Source organism: Aulonocara stuartgranti (assembly GCF_965226115.1).
Source record: "Aulonocara stuartgranti genome assembly, chromosome: 12".
NCBI lineage: Eukaryota > Metazoa > Chordata > Actinopteri > Cichliformes > Cichlidae > Aulonocara > Aulonocara stuartgranti.
The window spans coordinates 25,114,802-25,138,045 of NC_138948.1; the positions used below are offsets into that span (position 1 = coordinate 25,114,802).

Genomic DNA, 23,244 nt, shown 5'->3' on the forward strand with positions numbered 1-23,244 from the left:
CGATTATTCACGATAATGAAGTTATCGTGTGCATGCAAATCTGCCAGTTCCCACCCATCCATGTGCAGCTTCCCACCACAGCCTGCAACACCCGCAGTCCAGCTGCTCAGCAGCCTGTCTGTCTTTACCACAATAACTCAGTCTGCAGCATAAATCTCTCAAGTTTGATCCTCCCTGCCATTCCTCAACTTTCCCACACAGGTGTGAGCTAATCATGATGGTGTCTCACTCGGGTTAGACAATGCGGGGTCTCAGCAGACCTGTTTGGTTTGTGGCTTCACTGAGGGATGTGTGTGTTTTTTCAGATGGAAAACACAAGATAACGTGGAGCCTGAAGTTTACTATCTAGCATCTCACCTGCATGATTGTATCAGGGCGTTTTCTGGTTCAGGAAGCCAATTTTTAAACAGTGCAGAGAGTAGGAAGCCATTGTCACTGCTCTGTAGTCGAAAACAGTCGCCGTGACTCAGCCCCCTTGACCTTAAATCCTGACTAGACATGCTTGCTGTGTTTGCGGTTGATCCTCTGAATCCTGTAATTGCACTGATGCATTTGACAAAGTCCTCATTGAGAGCAATTAATGGGAAATTGTGAAGAAAACAGAGTTTGCTCATGGGACTGCAGTCCTGACTTTATGTCTCAATTAAAGATATTCTATTAGGAAAAATGCTGACCTATCAGTGACCCTTTTTGGTTTTCTTTTAGACTCTAAGCAGCTGCTTGGTGAAGTTTTGCTGTTTAGCCAGTACTGAACACTATAAAATTGTCTGAATCCCCATTGTAGTGAGCAATAATTCACAGAAATGAATGCGATGATGGCAGTTGGATTAAAGGAAATTAAAGAACGTTGACTGAGGTTTAGTTCTGCGGTTGGATTGTTTCTGTTCTGTCCTTCAGTAGCTGTTGCTACTTTTTATGTGACTCTATTGTGTCTTGTGGCCTTCATGTCTTTGAATGTCATTAAACCAGAAAAGCTAGTACAGAAAGAAACAATGTAGAAGTCTGAGAATGCGAGGGATCGTTTTCTGGCAAAAACTGTCTGAATACAAAGTATCATTTGTTTTTGTGTATTTCTCTTTGGAAGTTTGGAACATGTGTTCTCTTTTCTTATGCATTTAAATGTTTAAAAAATGTTTTTGTATATGCACAGCAGAACTTGGAAATTGCCTTTAAATTCAACATCTGTACAAGCTCTGTACTGGTGTTGGCGTTGTTAATGCTAATACTGTTAAGACGGCTGTAATGCACGGGCGGTGCGCTGTCAAATGTCACGTATGAAACACTTGTGGAAAAAATAATTATGCTTTTTTTTTGCGCTAAATCAGTGTCAGTGATGGGGAAGTTCACTGAAAGTGTAACTGCTTTCATTTTGTCATCTAGATGAGCAAGTCGCTACGCTCTATCTTGTGACCTGGGACCACAGGGTTATTTGATGTGGGGTGGGTAGATCGAACGCTGGGTACGGCGCACTGTGGGCACTGAGGATAAAAAGTGAAACACCCCGCTGTGCCCTTACCACCCCCCCACCCCCCCACCCCCCCCCCTTCTGGGCCAGGTGCCCACATACTCCTCTGGTGTGCTGCTGCTGACAGGGAGCCAGGCTGATTATGTGCTCATTACTCCAGCCGAGGAGAGAGAAGGAGAGTGGGAGGGGAGCAGCAGGCTGGCTCCCCAGGCCTGCAGGCTCCCTAGGCCCCAACACTGCACTAATGAGAGCAGGGGGAGCGGATGGGCACACACGGGGGGCCAGGGATTACTGCCCAGGGCCAAGAGGAGCCAGAGAGAGAGACCCAAGGAGACGCTGAGGAGACCCCAGCAGGGACTCCTGAAGCGGACCTGTTCCCTGCGTGTGTTAGATTTGCTTCTTTTTTTATGTGAAGATGGACCACCACAGTTTGGATTATCTGCTGGGGCCTGCTTATAGGGATATGCGTATTCATGCATTTTAAAAGCATGTCGACAACTGGGTTCACTGATAAGGTTTTTGCAGTCTGTTATGGAGAGGCCTGCTCAGTCAGGCTCTTCTGCACATTAATAACTTTTAGCCAGTTGCCACATGTTGATATGTGAAACTTTTTTTTTTGGGGGGGGGGGGGGGGGGGGGGACAATGCACTTTCAAATTTCTACCAATCGGTGTTGCCAGAGCAAAATTGCTTTGACACTTCTGACGATTCTGTTGGCGTGAATGAAACAAGAAAAGATGTTGGTGAATAGAAATTGTGTTCGGTGGGTCCGGGGAAAGACCATCTTGCCACAGATTGGGTCCATAAGGCCTGTATGCTAATCGGAAGCCTGCTCTTGCCCGAGATCCTCAATTATTCAACAGACAGGTTTGTTTAGCATTCAGTTGGTATTGCTTTTGGTAGTAATGATGATGCTGGGGTTGGAGGACTGGGAAGAAGGGAACAAGCTTTTTTTTCATGAACATACCACAGCGTGTCTTTCGCGCACACACACACACATGCACACTCGAGTGAACCCCAAAAACCCCCATTTCAGCTCCTGTGTTCAGAGGCTTGCCTCATGAATAACGCATCAAAGGCGCTGCAGGGCCAGGTGATGCAGTATGGAGAACTTGTCAGCCCATCAGTAGTGACCCAGCTGGAGGAGAGGAGAGGAATCTTCTATAATATATCGATTCCCACTTTGCTAATAGTGATCACAAGCCTTGCCGTACTTACTTGCAGCAATTCATTCATTAGACCTGTTGTCTGTCTCATTACTGAATAGTTTTGTTAATCTGTTTTACAGAGAAGCTGTGACTCGTTAATCAGACAGAACTGGCTGTCTGTCCCTCAGATGCTTACTGGATTACAGCACACTCAGTCGTCAAATATGGGCCGATCTGCGCTTGACAGAATCGCCCTCTTTGTTTCAACATGGTATGGAGTAATCACGGCACCAAGGGGCCTGATCCTGTCAGCGTATCACAAGCTACTTAGTCACCGAATTGTTTAAATGAATCAAAGTGGCATGGTAGAGAGCAAGATTCCAGAGATGCCTTTTTGTCTTCCCACATGCGTCTGGTGTAATTTCTACATCTATGGGCTCTTAAAACATTTTAAGAAGAAATATTAAATAAAAACGATACATTTTTTTCCCTCCCCAAAGCGATACACATATTTGCCTTCGACCTATATTCCTTTAACAGACCTTTCACTGGGAGTCCGGTGAGATTTTCTCGTTTTGCATTAGGCAGCGAACAACCGAGATCCATGAAATCAAAGGCTTTGGGAGGACTGTACTGAATACTGATCTAAGGTCTGCAGTCCTGCTGGGCCACTGCAGAGACAGGATCCTCTTCAGAAATGTGATGAGGAACCAGTGCTTTGATTCCAGTCGAACTCTTTAGAGGAGCGTACTCAGATCGAGTGCGGCAGACTGAGTGAAAAGATACTGTTTATTAGTGGCCGATTCACCAGAAAGTAATGTTACTGTCTGATAATTTACAAATATTTATCGCTGGTTAGGCTCCAGAGAGATCTGTCCGTGTTTACAGCCATATTTATGGTGCTGACTTTGCTAGCTCTCTTCATTTATTTAATGACTGCTGAGGATGTTCACTCCAGTAATCTGATGCCGTATTATTCTAACCTAGAATTATAATGCCGTTGACCTTGTCAGAGGCGATGACCAGTCGCAAAGGCGCGCACTGCCTGTGATGAATGGCATACTTTTTGGAGTGGCTGATTTTAAAGACACACAACCGTACGACACGGTCAGTCCCCTTTCACGTCCGCTTCCTGTTGGCGTTGACAAACAAGGCTCGGATTTCTCAGCATGCCAGGCATTCTTTTCACGCCGTCTTTCCTCGAGTTTTGAAAGGCCTCTGAGCCTCCCACCCAGAATCGCCGAGCATAAAGACACACAAAGCTGCGGGGTTATTCAGTTTGTTCTAAGCTCTCTTCCCCATCGGCTGTTTGCCTAGTAATTCAATTCAGATGTGCAGGATCCAAAAACATGTTTGCTTGAATGAAATCCACTCCTCCACCCACACTGACCAAGGACTGTGCTTTTCTTAGCACCGTTCCAAGTTGGACAGCCAGGCTAGGTGCTGCCACCTCGGCCTTTTTAGCTTTAAGCCCTCTTCAGAGACAGACATCTTTTCTCTGCACCGGCTTTTTTGTTTTTTGTTTTCCCCCCATCTCTCTCTCTCTTAAACCTTCCTGTTGCTATTTCAGATGAGCAGCTCCGAGTGTTTTTACTTGGATAGATGAGGGTTATGCACCATTGCAGGCATGTTTGGAACAAGCACATCGATGTAAAGATTTGTATCTTTCTGGCGTAGACAGCGTCTGTATGTGTTGTTTGTATTTAAAACGTGGCTCATGACTCCTGCGGTTTTCCTCTTACACTTGGCTTGTGGATAATAATACTACGCCTATGATGGTTTTCACGGGCTTGAGGAATATTACCCCGGACATAAAGCGAGCCAAAAAAGGCACTGATAAACAAGTTGTTTGGTTTTGAGTTATGATGTCTGAGTTCTGGGGAATTTAATTAATTTAAACTAGCTTACAATTATGCTGATTTCTATTCATTTAATTAAAAATATATGTCGAAATAAAAAAGGAATTTGCTAGCTCAAGTATCCATTTTCATCTCTAACAGAGAAGCTCTAACAGGTAGCATGTAGGTCAGAATAGTTTTGCGTCCATGGAAGCTGCACACGGCATTTCTCTCTGCATTTTGTCAGGCTGGAAGCAGCCTGGATTTGAAACTAGTGCCTTCAAACTTAGAAATATGTTTGGAGCGCCCGATTCATGTATTCCAAGATATGAATTATTAATGTGTATCATTTCAAATTCTCACTGAACTGCTTCCCAAAATGTGTTGGCACCCAGGTCTAGAGGTCTCAAACAGCTCTCACAATATAGGGAAATTCATAAGTCGGCATATTGTACATGAAGTGGAACAACAAAGCACAACTCAAATATACATGACATGTGGGACCGAGGATTTTAACCTACTAAGTCAACACCATCTCTACCACGATCCAAAGCCCTCCGTTCTCCGTATGCATTTACCTCGCGTCCTCCAAGTCTGGAGACATTTTAAAAAAAGAGAACTCTTGTGGAAAGTGATCTTAATATAGCCATGTTTAACACCAGTAAATATTTTCCCCACTCCATCTGGCATTACCTGAATCAAAGCCTGCTTTAAACAGGAGAAACCACTTTGCTAAAGACTTTTTTTTTTTAAAGAGGAAAAGGTTGGACCTTCCTTTTTCTTAAAAAAAAAAGATGCAGAGAAAAAGCTAACATTTGGAACAATTCTTAGCAGCGTGAAGCAAGAGAGCATACAGGACTCTCAATGCAAACCTTGTTCCCTGGCAGACCACGTTAGAGAGAGAGACAGAGGTTGGGAAGGGGGTGGGGAGGGATATTGAAGAAAGGTTAGCCTGGAGGAACAAGACTTCTTTCTCCCCTCCCACCCCTTGACCCTCCCTTGTGACAAGTTGAGCCAACAAGTGCTCTATTCAGCCCTGCAGCCAGGGGAAATGACTGCTAGGCTGAGTGCTGCCTAATGAAAGTAGAGACGCTGGTTATTATTATTGTCTTCATCATCCCTTTCTTAATGCTGGTCAGATCTCACAGAGGATGTGTGCTTTCTTGTTTTTTCACAGTGTGTGAAGCATTGTGGAAATAAGGGAAAGACATACTCTGCGTGTTGCTGGCCTTTCTGCTCGTCACCACTTATCTGAAGTTATACAGAATTTTAAGTGGTTTTCCAACATTAGCAGCATTTGTAATCCGCCCGTGGTGGTTGCTGTCAGACGGAGTGGGAGATGATGGCTCCACATGTTTATGGTCGTTTCGTTTACCTTAGCCCCATTGTGTTTATTTGCGGCTTGCTGGTGCGACTTTTGGACTCGGTGGCACCGTTGTTTTTTCTTCTTGGACTGAACAAACAGTTCTCTCCTCAGCTAAATGGCCGTAATGATCTTGGCATGTGTCCGCGAGGCCTTTTTACTGCTTCTTGGTGCCGGTCCAGATTGCATCACAGGGCCAGTCACACGCATAAACTGTGATGTTTACCATGGAGGGCATTCACAAATTATGGCCTATTTATGGCGTGCATTTCTGTTGTACAATAGCCAGCGTGAATCATGCACTTATGGGAGACAAAATGTTTGCTTCAGATACAAATATAAATAATTCTTTGATGTGTAAATAAAACACTAGTACAGAAAAACACATTAGTGTCACTCTCTTCAATCATGATGTCAGGCACTTGTTGCTCACCTTCAGCTCTCTGTGTCTCCTTCAGTCCAATAAAGTCCCAGTGGTACAGCATGCTCACCATGTCCACCCGCTGACGCCCCTCATCACCTACAGCAATGAACACTTCTCCCCTGGCACGCCGCCATCGCACCTCTCCCCAGAGATCCTTGACCCAAAGACAGGTAAAGCATCTGATGGATGGACTAACCTTCACATGGAATCTTTTTGCAAGGAAAAGTGGTGATAAAACTACAGTTGTTGTGTTATAATAATATGAAATTAAGCACTGAAATGTGCACGGATAAGTGCACATCTTATTGGCTTGAAAGTTTCGCGCCTTAAAAACAATTTGGCATATATTGTGGAAGTTTGATAGACTTTTTTTTTTTCTATTAAACTGATCTTTCTGTGGTCTCCGTAGGTATTCCTCGGACACCTCACCCATCAGAACTGTCTCCATACTACCCCCTGTCTCCTGGTGCAGTCGGTTCCATTGCACACCCTCTCAGCTGGCTCATGCCACAGTACGTTCCTTTCATTGTGATCTGTTTGCATAGCCAGATGTATTACTTAGTTATTTATACATATCATATCTCTTTTAACTGGCTGCAGTTACATGTGCTCGCCTAAAAAATAGATTTTTTTTTGACGACCATCTTGCGTCACGTTCTTGGAATGAGTTTGCTTTGTGGGCGCGTCCACCTGCTGTGATGATGCATATTAACAGACCACCAGAGATGTTAGCTAATTAGCTGCGCTGGCTTAGTGGCCAACTTTCGACCGCTTCTCCCTGATCTAAAATTTAAAAAAGCGCAATAAATGATTTATAAAATTCAAGTCAAGCAAGGAAAAAAATTGTATTTCTTGTCCAGAAAGTTTTTGATTGCTACACCCAGGTTTTAAGGCAGCATAGAACTATATCATGACAGTAACACGACAAGAGGAATTTATGAGCATTTATTGGTTTTGCCATGGGTCCTGTAATCAATTGCAGCGGTGCTGTTCCACAAGCAGGGGATTTGAGTTGATGAGGGGAGGATTAGTGCTGATGGGTTAGCTGTCAGCTGTGTTTGATCCACCTCACTTTGCAGCCTTCGCTCACTCCGTGTACCTCTGTCTCCCAGGCAGGGCCAGCACATGTACTCCATCCCTCCAGGGGGATTCCGTCACCCCTATCCAGCGCTAGCAATGAATCCATCCATGTCCAGGTGAGTGGATCACGTTCAGTAACACCCCAGCCCTCCCGAAGGGAGACATCTAATATCTGTTGCCTCTGTGGCATGCTCTGTTCACATTTTTCCTGCAGTATTAACTTCAGTGGTTAATACTGTAAATGTTATTTGGAGTGGATGTTGCTTTATTTATAGGAATGTAAAGAAAAAATGCAGTATATCCGCTTGGAGAAAACACTGTGAGACGGTGGACAGGCAGTGGTGTCAGGACTACAAAGGGATGTAAGGTCTAAGTCTATTGGAGACAGGTTCAGCTTCTTAAATAGAGCAAATGCATTATTGGCATTCAGGGCTTCTCTCCTGTCTTTTCTTTGAGAGCTAAACTTCTGTGGTCAGGCCAGTGTTCTGAGCCACTCCACATGTGTGCGCACACACATACACACACACACACACACACACACACACACACTGAAGAGATGAAAGGGCTGAGAATCGATTAGGACAAATCAAAGCTCATCTGAGCCAACACGTCCCTTCAGACTAAACTCTCTGACCCTCTGTCAAAATTGGAAAGATTTGTAGGGAGCCTTCCGGTGTTAGTATGAGATGAAATATTCAGAGGGTTCTCTGTGATCAATAGCATGTGTAACTCCATCCTGAAATGAACTCGCAACAATCAAAGCACGCCTCACACAAGGTTATTTAATGCACCAGACGCACTGTGTGCCAAATATTGTGCCAAAATTTCTGCTATCATGGAGATTTGAAATAAACTCGCGGTGAGGCTCTCTGACCCAGGAAGAAACCCGCTGAAACGAAGACGTTACACGAAACACTTTCGACAGTATCAGTAAGATATAAGTTTAAAGCGTAAGTGTAAAGCGTGAATAAAAATTTATGGCAACAATGATGAACACTAATGGAAGCAATATCTTCAAAATACGGAGCTTGACTGCATGCCATCACTCGGAGCAGCTTGAGTTATTCACTGGGGAATAAGTAGGATGTTTACAAGGATAGCTGGTAAAGGTTTATTACCAGGGGAGTCATAAGGGTCCTGTTTGTTTATGCAGTATAAATTATTAAGAATATCAAAGACGAGGGGGAAAAAAAGGAAAATAACACATGAACTGAGAATTAGCTCCTGTTTACTGAGTTGTTTTTAGACTTTTTATAAGACAAGAAGTTTGGTTTGAACACATGTCGCTGAGTGTGACGGTTAGAAATCATCACATATGTAGGTTAATAAGGCACATATATAATACATATGTGTGGTGTCACTAATGACAGCCTGTGTAACATGCTAAAACACTTAAAAGAGGTGAATGTTCCAGTCTTAACATTAACTAGAGTGACTGACCCTGGCCTGTGGAGCTTAATTCCCCCTCTTGTCTGTTACAATGCTCCTTTGTATTAACTACTGGAAATTGAGAGAAACACTTTGTAAAGGTGTTCTGTGTGGACGGCTGTCAGAGCGCTCTCCGCGGTCTGGGACGTGGTAAGGAAAGAGGTTTCAGGTGTCACAGCCCTGCCGTTGCCATGGTAACAACACACTCCACTTTTCTTCAGCCTTTGGTGAATAAAAGGCCTTTTGAAAACGTCTTTATTTGAACAAAAAAGAAAGCATGTTACTCATTGTGTGTATGAATTTAGTCTAGACGGAGGCAGTAGGCACAGTGAATTTCACCCCGAGGGTGAGGCAGGGCGGTTATGTGCCAGGTTAGCTGAACCTTTTTTTTTATGCCATGTCAAGCTGACAGAGGTACGCTGTTACATTCCGCTGTTAAAACGTTGCCCCCTTTTTGCCCTCCCAGCTTGGTGTCCAGCCGTTTCTCCCCTCACATGGTCACCCCACCTCCGCACAGCCTCCACCAGACCGGCATTCCTCATCCGGCCATAGTTTCCCCGGCCATCAAGCAGGAGCCCAGCGGTGACATCAGCCCCTCGATGCACGCGTAAGACGATTCAGCAAAACCTGCCTTCATTGCTGCTCCTCGTTATGCTAAAATCTACTCGTGCTTACTCGGTCATTCACACGGCTACTTTCATTCTTGTTTTGGATTAGCAGAAAGTCCCCCGTTCCTGCCAAGAAAGAAGAGGACAAGAAGCCTCATATCAAGAAGCCTCTGAATGCTTTTATGCTGTATATGAAGGAGATGAGAGCCAAAGTGGTGGCAGAGTGCACTCTGAAAGAGAGCGCGGCCATCAACCAGATCCTTGGAAGACGGGTAAGCAGTGCAGACAAAGGCGTTGGAGTTTACACATACATATATGTGTGTGTGTGTGTGAGAGTGTTTAAATGTCCTTTGATATACTCTGTCCACAGTGGCATTCCCTGTCAAGAGAGGAGCAAGCCAAATACTATGAGCTGGCCAGGAAAGAGAGGCAACTTCACTCCCAGCTCTATCCGGGATGGTCAGCACGAGATAACTATGTGAGTGGCACATTTCTGTTCTCAGGTTTCATATCGTGACTGGATGATGTTTAAATTCATTTCCCTTTAAAGTTCAGTCCAGCTATGACTATAGAAACTGCCCTTTTAATCTTTGAAGTGAAGTCGGTGAATTTTGTTTGCTTTCACTATGAAAAAAACTGTTTTTAACAGCATTGTTTCATGTGTGCAGGGAAAGCGGAAAAAGAGGAAGAGAGAGAATAAACCAGACTCAAAACCAGAGGGTAAGGGGCCATTTTCTTCCTGACTGGCTTTATTTGGTTTTTTTTCCCCTCTCACATTAGAGAAGAAAGAAAAATTGTAGGAACTAACAGCGAGGGCTTTATTTTTCTTGCAGAGCTCAAGCCCAACCTGACACTGCACATTTCTTCTGTTATTTTCTTTCCCCCTTTTTTTTATTTTTGCGTGAATTTTGTCCTTCGCTGGCTCTAACTAACTCCTTTCCCTGCTTTTATACTTTGACAAGCAGCTTATGAGGTTCATTGCTAATAGTGGTAGGTATGTCTGCTATTGTGCAATCAAGTTACCACGGCAAATTGGCCAAAAAAGGGAGCTTTTCACTCTTTAGTGCACATTTTGTGTACATTTTGTGTTGTTCCTCTTTTGATCCATGCACACATACCATTCGTATTATGCTGTGAACATCCTGTTTCAGTCTTCTTGTTGTCAGTTTAAAAAAAGGTCTTGTTTCTAACTTTAACATCGTGCTTCATTGCTTAAATAATCACTCATTCACTTCTGTCGGACGTGGCATAAAGGGACTTGCACCAGATTTGAAGTCAGCGGCGGATCCATAATTCAGTTTGCTCACTTTTCCTCGTTTCCCCGCAGACTTCTCGATAAGAAGCAAGAAGCAGTGCGTGCAGTACCTGACCTCGGAGAAGATGTGCGACAGCCCCGCGTCGTCACACGGAAGCATGCTGGACTCACCGGCCACTCCCTCTGCAGCCTTGGCCTCCCCCGCCGCCCCCGCTGCCACTCACTCTGAACAGGCCCAGCCGCTATCGCTCACCACCAAACCGGAGGGGCGCATGCAACACCACTTCTCGATACCCGGGAAAGCTTCCGGGTCCACATCCTCCTCTTCCTCATCCTCCTCTTCCTCCACCCCTTCCTCTTCCTCCTCCCAACCCACCATGTCCATCCCCGTTGGTACTTCAGGTAGCCAGTCAAACACACCCATCCTCACCCGGCCAATCCCCTTCACCTCTCTGCACCCCTCCATGCTGTCTCCCCCTTCGCCCTTCCACCAGGCCCTTCATTCCCATCATGCCCTGTTCCAGTCGCAGCCCCTCTCCTTGGTTACCAAACCAACTGAATGAATTCACAAAGGCAATTTTTCTTTCCTCCCCATTTATTGTGCTGTATATTGATTGCTTTTCTTTTAAAAAAAAAATAGTTATTAGAACAACTTTTTTTTCTAAATAATGAAAAGGATGAAATATTATTGGTCAATATTTGACCGTCTCCTTTTCTACATCTCTCAATGAAAACAAAAATGTATTTTTTGTAAAGTTTACTGCAGAACTGGTTTCTTTTTTTTTGTTTTGGTTTGTTTTGGTTTGTTTTTGTTTTTGATGCATTTATCCAATGAACCTCTTGTATAAATGAACCTATGTACATAGTTTCTTTTATAAAAGCAAAAAAGAAACAAAAAACACACTTTTACTTTAGCCAAAACCTGATTAATGTTAGTATGAAGTTTAAGTCTTAGTACTGGCCAATAATTGCAACCCCCTTCTCCCCCCCAACCCCTCTTTTTTTTTTTTAATTCACGAGTGTGTGCCCCTTCTCTGACATGTTAAATAAACATTTGAAATTGTTTCTTAAAAGAAATATCTCAAGTCTGTCTTTTCAATGCTGTTTCTGGTCGTTTAACAAGGAGAAATTGCTTTAACGAGGTGATGTGGTTTGGATTAGCGTTCCTATAAAAAGTGACCACAGGGCATGACACTGTAGGTGTAGAAAATCACATTTAAAGACAAGTATGATTTTATCAGGGCTGCATTTAAACTGGAGGGGGCAGCCAAACAAAAAACAAACACAGCTGTCATTTTTTTATGCCTGCATTATCCTTCAGCGCTAACGTGAGAACGTCTTCAGCAAAACCCTCCTGACGGTGGCAAAGACTTTAATGTTTAATAAAGCAGAATTAGGCTAACCACACTGGAAAATGAGTGCCTGAGCCAGGGTAATGGAAATTTCAAGCCCGGTATAGACGCAAATAAAAAAATAATAGACATCTGCTCATTCTTGGAATGTGGCATCCCTCAACAATGACTAAAAAAAAAAAAAGCAGGTCAACCCTCCATCCCAGTGCACCGTACCCTACTCGGGCTCCCCTTTTTTCCTTTTGCACTTTTGCTGCATCTTTATTCACCGTTTGGCACACTGCTTAGGCTTTAATTAACTCAGAGGTAATGGGATGGAGCCCTTGGGACCTCATTAGGCATTTCAATTAGTGAAAAAATACACAAGGTAGGTTACAGTTTTTGGTGGCTTTGGAGATGAGTAGTAGTGCCAGGGATGGACCAATTATGTGGGAGCAGAGGGGGGGAGGCCGGCCAGGACGAGATAACTTGCAACCCCTCTATCTACCAATTTAACTTAAGCAAGATGTTACCTGCTGCAGGGAGCTGGGAAATGTTACTTTTTCACATGCATTTACATATAAAGAAGACTTAACGATAACACAGAGAACGATCTGTCTGTCTTAGCTGATTTTCTACATTCAGATGAAACATAAATAATCAATGACATTGTCACAGAAGCATCATCCATTTGCCGCCAGCAAAAAAAAAGGTGACCTGTGTCATATATATTTTTAAAATTCACTTTAAACATTGTTGTAAAACTGCAGAGCGGCGGGACTGAGGATGCGTTTCTGTTTGGGGCCTTATATAGTAGAGGCACCAAACTGTCAAGTGTGCCCTGCTGTTTTAAGCAATCATTAGGCACAATAAGCATTTGCTTGTTTGCCATTCTATCTTACATCATTCCAGACACAAACTGCTCGTGCTCTGATGCCACGGCTGCCTGCTCTGAGCCACCTCACCAATCCATCAGTGAAATTACAGGTAATGAGTTGTCAAAACAGTCAGCAAATCTGTCTCCTCGAGGCCATGCATGCAGCCCGGCGTTCAATTCTCCAAAGACAGTACCCCTATTATGAAGCCCAGTCTCTAAGTGAATAAGTTCATATGTGCAGGTAAATACATTTCCATACCCGTGCCTGCTTATTATTGTTATTTTTTAAATGTTAAATTGGTCTTGCTATATTGAAAGAAATATTTTTATTTAATCACACCATCCACTTGAAACCAAACAGAGGCTATCTTGCAGTCAGCATGTAACACACGGCTGTTTATCTCGAGTAACGTGTCTGGATGCTGCTCTGCTCAACATCTGCCATGTAAAGCACGAGGTCAGATTTAATACATGTTAATTTTTGCTCATTAAATTCCTCCAATCTCTTGCCAAGGTTCCTTTTTTGGGCCTTCCTTTGATCTTAAATTTATTCCAGGTTAACCGTTTGATACTTTACTTGCGTAATGCTGCCTCTAGATCTCTTATCTGAGAAGTCACTTAAACTGTGAGCTGCAGCACATTTAAGGCAAGGCCAGTGTTTATGCATGAGCATAATCAGGAAAAAAAAGCTGAACCTATATCTGCCATTGACTCTGTGACCTTATATTCCTACTAATTACAGGATGCTTCACATGCGGTTTCCCAAAGTGATATTAATTGATTGTTTCTGTAGCATTCACTGAGCTGAGCAAGCCTCAGCTGGCTCGTTTGTGAAGACAGGTATGGCTGGCTGTGAGCTTAAGAACCTCCGTAATGTATTATTCATACCCATTTGACCTTAAAGATGGAAATGCAAATGGATGTCAAGAATGAGAGGGATCATCGGACTTTTCAAATGTCAAATAGCCTGCCACAATTAAGACAAATTCATTACAAGAGCCTGAAGGTCTCCTGCACCCAACTGAGATGTAAAACACCTCTAATTAACATTTACATCATTATCTCAGAAACTGCTGAACATGTTCAGCTCCAAGGCCAGCGATATTGGTATTGTCATGGCTTTGTTTTGTGGTGTTTTATTTTGGCCATTGCTTACTAGAAGAAATGCTTTTCAATACCCTTTAAGCAAAGTTAACCTACATAGATAATGGCACAAGTAAAGTGTTTGTTTTTTTAAATTGCACTACATGCCAATACTGCCATCTGCTGAAAAGGTGAAATGACACGCATGAAGGAAAAATATCAACAATGCCTACACTTAACCCGTGTGTGGCAGTATAACACAAACGAGACCCCCATCTCTTCTTCTATGGTGGATAAAAGACATTGAGAATAATAAACACAACTTTTTTTTCATGAGGTCAAATAGGCGTGCCCTAAATTTGTGTAATGTGTGTAATTTTAGTGGTTTCCACATAGCTTTTAAATTAAACCAAGTCGAGTAAAGACAGAGCTGCCTCGAACATCCCTGTCTTTATACATATATGGAATTAAATACAGTAATACCTGCAGGCATATTTGGAGGAAACGGGGGGATTTTCCTTTTCTCTGTTACAACAATGGTGAGACACTATGACTGGGAGCAGGACATGAAAAACTGTCCCTTAACCTATAGTGACACGTCTTTATCATAATTTAAGCACCAAAGATATTATAATTGATTATAAGTAAGCTGAAAAAAAAAGCTATAAGTAAATAAAAATAATAAATATAAAATAACTGTATCTTGTATGGTCACCACTGTTAGCCACAGGTCCTGTGAAGCCTTTCTTTACAGAGTTTGCACGTTATCTACATCCCGGTACTCTGGCTTCCCCTAACAGTCTAAAGACATGCATGTGATTAGGTTAATTGGTCATTTAAAATTGCCCATAGGTGTGAATGTGAATGCTTTTCTGTGCCTGTGTTAGCCATACAAAAGATTGGCCCCGCCCACCCTGCGACCCTGAACTCGATAAGTGGAAGAAAATAGACGGATTGACTTAAAAAAAAGAGAGAGAAATACAGATTAGTGTTAGTGTCTGTTAATATGGCTTTCCAACAAAAGAAGCAAGGCGAGGTGCACATGTTTGATGACACTGAAAGGTTTTTCTATTGTAACACCTCATTTGAACGTGTCAAATCTCGCCCCACAACTACCCCACCCCCGCAAAAACAAACAAACAAAAAACAAAACAAAAGCAAACCCAACTTAAACAAGCAGATCCACTTTGGTAGTGAGCTGAGACGAAATAAAATCATAATATTGAATCAAAAAATACAAAAGTATAATGATTTCGTGCCGTATACTACCATAGATGGGCTCTAGAGATTCAGCGGTGTCACAGGCTGAGCTGGGCAGCTGAAATGATAAAACTGCACAATAAGAAGGACGTGAAAGTAATGAAACCACAATCGCCACGCTTTCTCCGTCAGCACGTTCTTGTTATAAAAGCATGTAGCCTCTAGGTGGCACTAAACTTCACTCACGTGTTTACAATCGCAGAAGAAGAGAAATGCCAGCTCGTACACGGAAGCAGGCCGGATCTGTCAAACCTCTTGAACCTGTCGGCCTGCGTTTGTCAGCTCGGATTGCGTCGTGAGCTCTGAGAAGACGCAGCTGAAATTAGACGGATTCGGGTCGCGTTTCTTTGGCGTGTGGACACAGCCGACACGATGAGGACGGCTTTGCTGCTGCTCACTATATCTGCAATATTCCTGTGTTTCAGCTCCATCGGAGGTGAGTCGAGTTTTGTTTTTGCGTTTTTATTTGGCTTTAGGCCTGCGTTGGTTGAGCACTTATGGAATTCCCCACAATCCCTGATAAAGATGATAGGCGATATATGTCAAAACAGTCCTTTTTTTTAAATGGAGAAAGGAGAATAGACTGATTTACACCACTGTAGAAATAAATAAATAAAAAGAATAATAAAACAATAAAATGAGTAATAAAAACTCGTATATATTGCCACGTTAATGTGTTGACATTTTTTAAAACTGTAAATTTTAATGTTTTATTTTTATTTTTAATTGCATAATAGGTGCTATTTATTCTGTTTAGTTTTTTATTTGAGCTTTTTCTGTTATTTTAATAATCTTGACTTTTTCCTCATCCTCCTTGAGCAGTCGGTCCGGTTTAACAGGTTGGCTCACAGGTGTTACGTGAATAGGATATCCTTCTGCTTCTTAAGAGCTTGGGAGGGATTGCGCTCATCCAGTCTCCTTTTCCTTCACCGCTTCACTTTTGCGATATAATTAACTTATTGTGATCTCTTGCAGGGGAATGTGTACTTGTGCTGTACTCTACTATACACATCTGTGCATAATATTCCCTGTCTTTACAGTGAATATAGCAAAATATGGATTCACATACAAGGTTTTCACCGTAATCTGGCGTAATTCCTCCCAACTGGAGGCCAACTGACACAGGCGATATATCCATACCAATATTTGGTTATGATTTAAAAACCCCGACAATATTCGGATATATTGGCCAATATATATAGTTTATTTTTCAGACACATGAAACTTAAAGAGATTTCCCTGACATTTGTTATGCACTTATTTGGTATTAGTATTTATTTATTTATTGTCATTGTCAAGAACAATGAAATTGCGTTTGGGGCTTCCATACAACCCAAAAAAAAGAAGAAAATAATAAATACCCCTTTGTTTACTCGCCTAAGCTCTGCCTGACGTTGCTTGTTGATTTTGTGGTACCTGTTGCCAACAGGGAAGTTGTAGACTGCCCTTTAGTTGGCAAACAATGCAACATTAAGACTCCTAACACGATTAAAGGGTGTTTCTACCTTTTTCTTCTTTACTTTCTTTAATCAACCTTTATAACAGGATAGGTGGAGTGCCAGTATCGGCTGATAATATTGACCCACCAATAAATCAGTTGGTCTCTACTACATATATTTCCAAACCTGCTGGATAAAACTGTGGACACTGTTGGATCATTTTGTCCGTAGCATAATGTTAAGAAAATTACTCATGAATTATAACTTATTGTACAGATCTACATTCTTTTAGTAAAAAAAATCTCAGCATTATTTATCTGTTAATCATGGTCTGCACCACTGATCCACACAAGTCATGTGACCAAATACTAATGGCATATAGTGTTCACTCTGCTGATTATTGGCCCAGTTGAAAATCAGGATGATAAAAAATACTGGATTCCTAGTGCGTGTTGCTTATATCTTTGTGTTTTTGTATGATTTTGTAGTCAACCTAACAAATTAATGAGGTCAGCTGACATATTGTAGCCCACTGACCTTTTGCTTTGCATAGTGGGTAATCCAGCCTTGATAACTGGTGTATTAGTCCTATAGTAGTAGGTCTACGCAGTATGTCACATATGTAAGCAAATGTACTCAAAGTGTCAGTGGTCACTGTCACAGTCTAGTATTATCCACGTCTGCTATATTGTCCTTTGATTTCTGGAATGTTTTGCTGCCAATCTTTTTCATGGCAGACATGATTCAATTATGTAATTGAGTAATCCCATTTAATGTAATCACTTGGAGGAAGCTGACAAGAAAAATGTTACGAAGATATCGGGAGAGAAGAGAAAAATAGATTAAATAATATTTCAGAGGTTTGCACTGGAAGAAATAAGTAGTGAGGATAAACAAGCAGATGTGCATGTAATGTAATAAATAGTTAATTCAAAATCCCAGTTAACACATTTAACATTCCATTAATACTGAGGCTCTTGTTTTTGTATTCAGCACAGGGTGAAGTCTCCCCAGATGCAAAAAGCCCACCAGTAAAAGATACAAATGGAACAGATCAATCTCAGTCAAGCGTGTCTGGTAACCACACCGAAAAGGCGGCTAACGTATCAAAACCTGAAGAGTCACTAAGCTCACCTACGAAGGGTGTGAGTACATCAGCTGAACAGCCCAAGGCGGTCGAGAAAAATCCGGAAAGCGCAGGAACTGAAACAGATACACAGAATCAAACTGAAAAACAACAGGAGGATGGAAATGATGAGCACGATGGAAAACAGGATTCTGGTCCGCAAACCCAAGGGAAAAACAAGCTGCCCAATAAGACAGATGGGCAAACCAACCAAGCGGAGCCTGAAACCAAAGACAAAGAAGAAGTAAGTCCACAAGCCCAAGCTCCTACAGAAAACGATTCTAAAAAAAAGCCAATTGAAAGCACATCCACAGAGAAACTTAAAGATGAATTGAGCACCATGGAGGAATTCCAAGGAGGTGATGTAGACGAGGACGATGGGATAGATGACAATGAGGAAACACCAAACCATGCTAATGGCGAAGAGCAAGGAAAGGATGGTGTGGAGCAGACTAAAAGAAAAGAGGTGAAAGTTCCATACGACCCATCCAAAATGATGGAAAACGGGGAAAGCAGCCATTTCTTTGCCTACCTCGTTTCTGCAGCTGTGCTGGTGGCAGTGCTCTACATCACTTACCACAACAAGCGCAAGGTACTTTTGCTGTTAGACCGGCTTGATGTCCCAAGTCTTGTACCCAAATACACACATAGAAAAAGATTTTTTTTTTAAATTTAACTTTAAAGTTTGACTCTGGTGTTTAAACTAACATAAACTGCACCTTGAACCTTGAACTTTGAGCCTAAAATATATTTGGCACCTGTGGTTGCCTTTTGAGGCGCAGGTCATTTCCTGTGTAGAACACACACAACAATTACGTTGAGAGTTGTGTAAATTTCTCCACTGAGCTTAAGGAAAGAAACACATTTCCCAGTTGTTCTGGTTTAATGCTGAAAACCACTTTTACATTAGCTAAAGCTTTTTTTTTTTTTTTTTTTTTTTTAACTTAGTTGTCCATTAATGTGTAGCACACTCAGTTCTAACATTGGCTAGCTTAACTATCCTTATTTTGAAAATCAGACATCTTACAGCAGTCCAAACCAGACTTGCCTGATCTTTTTTTTCGCCACCAGATAATCGCCTTTGTTTTGGAAGGAAAGCAATCCAGAGCCGCACGTCGACCTAAGTCCACAGAATACCAAAAATTGCAACAGCAGGTGAGTGACTTTTATAAAGAAATACATTTCTCTGCGGCTCTTTTCAAGAAATGTTGTAACTTTTCGATTCTTTCTTTTCTTTCAGATTTGATCTCAAGCCAGCTGTTGGCTGTTTGAAATGAAGGAGTGCAGATACCGGTGTTCGATATATTACTGAAGTACTCTGGGTTACACCTCGGGTTAAATGAACATTCTTCTATTTTGGACCTTTTTAGATGTTTATTGCATGACTATGCAGGTGACACGATTTGCCTTATTGAGGGAATGGGGGAAGTGCAATGAAGGTAAAATAGGCATGCCGTTTTTGCACTTGTGTCATTATTTCACTTGTAGTTTGGCCTGACAAAGGTCCTTGCTCAGGATGTTGAAGTAGCAAATTCCAGCCTTACTCCTAAATAAGCCATCTGAATCGTTGTAAAATACTGTAATGTGCTTTTTATTTGCGGTTGTTAAAAATGTCTTTTAGAGTTTAAAAAATACATCAAGATTTCATTAAGATGTAAAAGTGTCATATTGGAGGTCAGACTCTGCAGTGTAGGCCATGTGAATGTTGTAACAACCGTAATCCAGAAGGAGGTAATGGCTTAAATATAACCATGGAAGAAGGAAAAGTCACTGCTCTCATATCTGCATGCTAAATACAGCCACAGCCTGGCACAAATATCGGAAAGCACATCTTTGCTTTTAAGGTGGAATGTAGAATCAATGAGGACTACAAAGTTAGTGTGTGGTGATTGTGTAAACAGTGTTTTATAGCAGTTTCCCAAATATAACTTCATTACCAGACTTGTTATTAGAGGTTGCTCCTTATTAAACTGTTCTACCTACGCTAAATCACCCTATGTGGGCAGCAGCTCATTGATGCACCGGTACAATATTACAATGTTTACGATAAACTGATTGCAGAACAGAATCTGACATTTGAAAGTTAAAAAAGACACTTTGATGGTTAATTTAAAAAAAAAAAAAAAAATAATTAAAACCATCTTTTTTTTTTCGTTTTTGTTTGTAAGACTTTCTAAGCGGGCGTTCGCGTGAACTTTTTTCCATTTGTTCAAGACTACTTAAGTGCACGATTAGCGATGCGCTGCTTAAGGCTGGAATCTATATTTATTAACACTCAGCTGGCTGTAGGTTTGTGTTGGATGCAGAGATGAACGTACTGTCAATGCTGTGATGCAAACTCGTGGCATAAAGGGAGCAACCGTATGATGGCCGACTACTCCTTTTTAAAAATTGAGACTTGTCTTAGGTTTACTGGGTGCGCATGCTAATCTCTTATTTCAGACAGTATGTCGAGACGACCAGTCTTTTTCAAAGTGGTGTTTAAAGATCTGAAATCTATCCATCATGTCTGTGGTTTAGAAGAATATTTTTACGTTGTACCACTACATGTGTGTCTCGGGGATGACCACTTAAATATAAAGATTTCACATTTACTCTGTAACAGATGTGTGTTTATGTTTAAAAGAAATGACAGACTTGTGCCAAGTTGTGAATGAGTTTTACTGTGATCCGTGGCGTCGCTCAGATATTGTACCCGTTTTCCTCAGTTTCCTCGCTGTTCATTGCAGGTGGCGGGCACGTAAAGCTAATTGTGTAAGAAATAGAGCTGTTTTCTTTTGACTTAAGGAATCCCATATTATGGTATGAAAATGTATATTTTTATTAAAGAATTAAGTGAAATTATCTTTTTTTGTTTTGTTTAATGAAGCACTGTAATTAGCTAGAAAACATCATGGCCATATAGACTTTATTTCTCTGTTGTAAGGAGTGACTGTCCATTTAAAAAATAAAAACACAAAGAACAATAAAAAGAAGCTTTCTTGCTCATTAGGGTGAGAGGTGAGCCAGCTCAGTTGTATGCTTATTGGAAAAGAAATGCTTTTTCTACTGTCTTGTCTCAGTTGAGTCGGACTTGTTAACAGCCTTCAGTGTCACAGCTCTTATTTTGACTTTGAGAGTAAAAAGTATCAAAGCATTAATGTTAAATAGTTCAGTTAGCAACGCTGTGAATGCAGGACTTTAACTTTTATCTAAATGTACAATTGATCCACATAAAAAGTATACAAAGAGTTTATTGGAGTTTCTGAACATTTTTTAAAAGCAAAGTGAGTGTTGAATCAGAGCTTCCACCTGAGCCCTCAGAGTCAGCTGACTTTGTTTTTCATGCATAAACTTTCTAGATTATTATTATTGTTATTATGAACATTCTGAGTTACAGGGTCTCAAAGTACATAATCTGATATCTGACATGAGTCTCCCAGCACTTTTGATCCCTCCCCTTTACATACATGAGATGGCCACATTAAACTTTCAGAGTTGAAAAACGTATTTAAGCTCAGATCCAAGACCACAAACAAACTATTTTCAAATCAGTGACGCAGAATAACAGAAACAAGAACCGATAACCTGGATGTTTTTCTGATGACTCATCTCCCCCCCCCCCAAAAGTACAATGTGTAAACTTTACATTTTAATAATAATAATGCATTTATATAGCGCTTTTCAGGGCCCTCAAAGCGCTTTACAATACCACTATTCATTCACTCACTGGTGGAGGCAAGCTAGCTGCCCTGGGGCAGACTGACAAGCGAGGCTGCCATATCGCGCCATCGGCCCCTCTGGCCAACACCAGTAGGCGGTAGGTGAAGTGTCTTGCCCAAGGACACAACGACCGAGACAGTCTGAGCTGGGACTCGAACCGGCAACCTTCCGGTTACAAGACAAACTGCCAACTCTTTGAGCCACGATTTTGATACTAGGATCATCTTCCAGCAATGATTCCTTATGACTCAAGAGAATTTCATGGCTGCCATTTTTCTTCGATCAGTATCATCTGAACTTAATAGTTCAGATGATACTATTTGCCTTATTGAGGGATTTGGTTAATTTTATGTGGAATAACTCAATGAGAATAGCAATCACTCATTTATTCTGTTGTATTTTATAAGCTTTGAATCCTTTAATATGACATCCTGTAATTTTTCAGATAAATGTTGTGGTAAAACAACATACCACAACATTTATCATTAACAGACAGTGGAGCAGCATTTAGTCACATTGAGTAGAAGCCTACTACAAGCCTATCTTTAGAGCTCCCATTCATGACAAACGTGTTGTGGTAAATCTCACTCTCACTGGATGTTTGAGCATTTTGCAGAATGATGGAGGGTTTATATCTGCAAGCAGTTCCTGAGCTCACCAAAAATCTCACATAATCAAGCAAGAGGTGGCCAAATGCACCATGGGAAAACCACGGCAGGCATAAATTATACAGTAGCTCACTGTTACTCTGCACAACTGCCCATTATTATGAGGGCCTGGAGGGAACACATTCACTGTTTATGCTTCCTTTCAAGGCTGCACAGGATTTTACAGTTAAGGCCAGCACACTGCAGATCATTGTGAAATTATGTCCCACTTTCCCACCACACACAAAGAAGCGTGCTTCCCTCACAGTGGCATCATATTCCTGGCCTCCTCTTCATAAATGTCAGGTATCTCTCCCATGGATGAGGACACCATGCGGACAGAGTTGCAACCACGAAGCCCGCCCTCATACTGGATGAGCTGTTTCCAGAACCCGTTATTGGGTCTCACGACAGGGCGACAGGTCCTGACCCAGCCGTGGGCCTCTAGGAGGCTCACGCCGCGGTGCTTCATTAGGTAAGCCATGCACAGGGCTGCGGAGCGGCTCACCCCGGCGTTGCAGTGCACCAGCGTGCGGCCGCTGCTCTCCGCTGTAACCTGGATTTTATCCGCCACCTCGTCAAAGTGATCGCTGAGTCGAGAGACCGGGGTATCAGAGACCGGGATGTGGAAGTACTCCACCCCTGGAGGGGGCGAGACGCTGCCCTTTTTCTCAGTGACGTTGATGATGCAGGTTATCCCGCAGCCAGTCACCTGGCGGGGATCACCGGCCGCTCGGGCATTACTCAGGTAAAGACAGTCGGTGACTCGGCACAGACCCGAGAGAGCCGACGGAGCTGGCTGATGCATGGATAACGTCACATTCAGCGATGCTTCACAGTTTGTTCCTTTCCATGATACTAATCGCGCCAGCGCGCGCACGGCTGGGGCAGCGAGGTACATGCAGTGGTACGGCGACTCAGGAAGGCCAAACATCTGTGAGCGCGCAAGCTGGCGCCTCCAGCTGGATGGGGGTTTTATCAAGTGGATACCAAGGTCGAATTAATGAAATGTAAATACCCTTTCTTAGTGACGTACTAGGCAGCTTTATACTGACAGCTATGCAGTGGGTTTAAAGTGTGATCACAATTCAAATAACCTACACTGTGAAAACAAACAAACAAACGTTAAACATCCCAGTTTTAATGAATCATCAACGTTATGATTATCATG

General features: G+C 42.2%; 3 protein-coding genes across 4 annotated transcripts in view; 2 read left to right on the forward strand and 1 right to left on the reverse strand.

Annotated features, from left to right (window-relative positions):
- The window catches only part of tcf7l1b (transcription factor 7 like 1b), a 30,424-nt gene extending 18,747 nt beyond the window's left edge, over positions 1-11,677 (forward strand). The window contains exons 5-12 of one of the 2 annotated variants that reach the window (XM_082553674.1): positions 6,272-6,407; positions 6,647-6,749; positions 7,350-7,433; positions 9,212-9,352; positions 9,463-9,625; positions 9,724-9,831; positions 10,022-10,073; positions 10,681-11,677. In XM_082553674.1, the coding sequence (XP_082409800.1) occupies positions 6,272-6,407; positions 6,647-6,749; positions 7,350-7,433; positions 9,212-9,352; positions 9,463-9,625; positions 9,724-9,831; positions 10,022-10,073; positions 10,681-11,171 (1,278 nt within the window). In that variant the 3' untranslated portion in view covers positions 11,172-11,677. The remainder of the gene's footprint in view (positions 1-6,271; positions 6,408-6,646; positions 6,750-7,349; positions 7,434-9,211; positions 9,353-9,462; positions 9,626-9,723; positions 9,832-10,021; positions 10,074-10,680) is intronic. The other variant, XM_082553675.1, reaches the window with a different exon arrangement.
- Positions 11,678-15,356: 3,679 nt separating this feature from the next.
- Positions 15,357-20,568, forward strand: tgoln2 (trans-golgi network protein 2). The gene is made up of 4 exons (XM_082554164.1): positions 15,357-15,595; positions 17,592-18,316; positions 18,796-18,879; positions 18,965-20,568. The coding sequence occupies exons 1-4, from the start codon at positions 15,532-15,534 to the stop codon at positions 18,968-18,970; spliced, it is 879 nt and encodes a 292-aa protein (XP_082410290.1). The 5' UTR covers positions 15,357-15,531; the 3' UTR covers positions 18,971-20,568.
- Positions 20,569-20,939: 371 nt separating this feature from the next.
- LOC309718688 (dual specificity protein phosphatase 18-like) lies at positions 20,940-23,001 on the reverse strand. The gene has a single exon (XM_082554165.1). It carries the CDS (start codon positions 22,972-22,974, stop codon positions 22,336-22,338), a length of 639 nt encoding a protein of 212 aa, XP_082410291.1. The 5' UTR covers positions 22,975-23,001; the 3' UTR covers positions 20,940-22,335.
- Between the last annotated feature and the right edge of the window lie 243 nt (positions 23,002-23,244).

Coding starts and splice junctions, on each gene's coding strand:
- tgoln2 (XM_082554164.1), top strand. CDS start 15,532: ATGAGGACGGCTTTGCTGCTGCTCACTATATCTGCAATATTCCTGTGT. Junction 15,596..17,591: donor GTGTTTCAGCTCCATCGGAG/GTGAGTCGAGTT, acceptor TTTTGTATTCAG/CACAGGGTGAAGTCTCCCCA. Junction 18,317..18,795: donor CTTACCACAACAAGCGCAAG/GTACTTTTGCTG, acceptor TTTCGCCACCAG/ATAATCGCCTTTGTTTTGGA.
- LOC309718688 (XM_082554165.1), bottom strand. CDS start 22,974: ATGTACCTCGCTGCCCCAGCCGTGCGCGCGCTGGCGCGATTAGTATCA.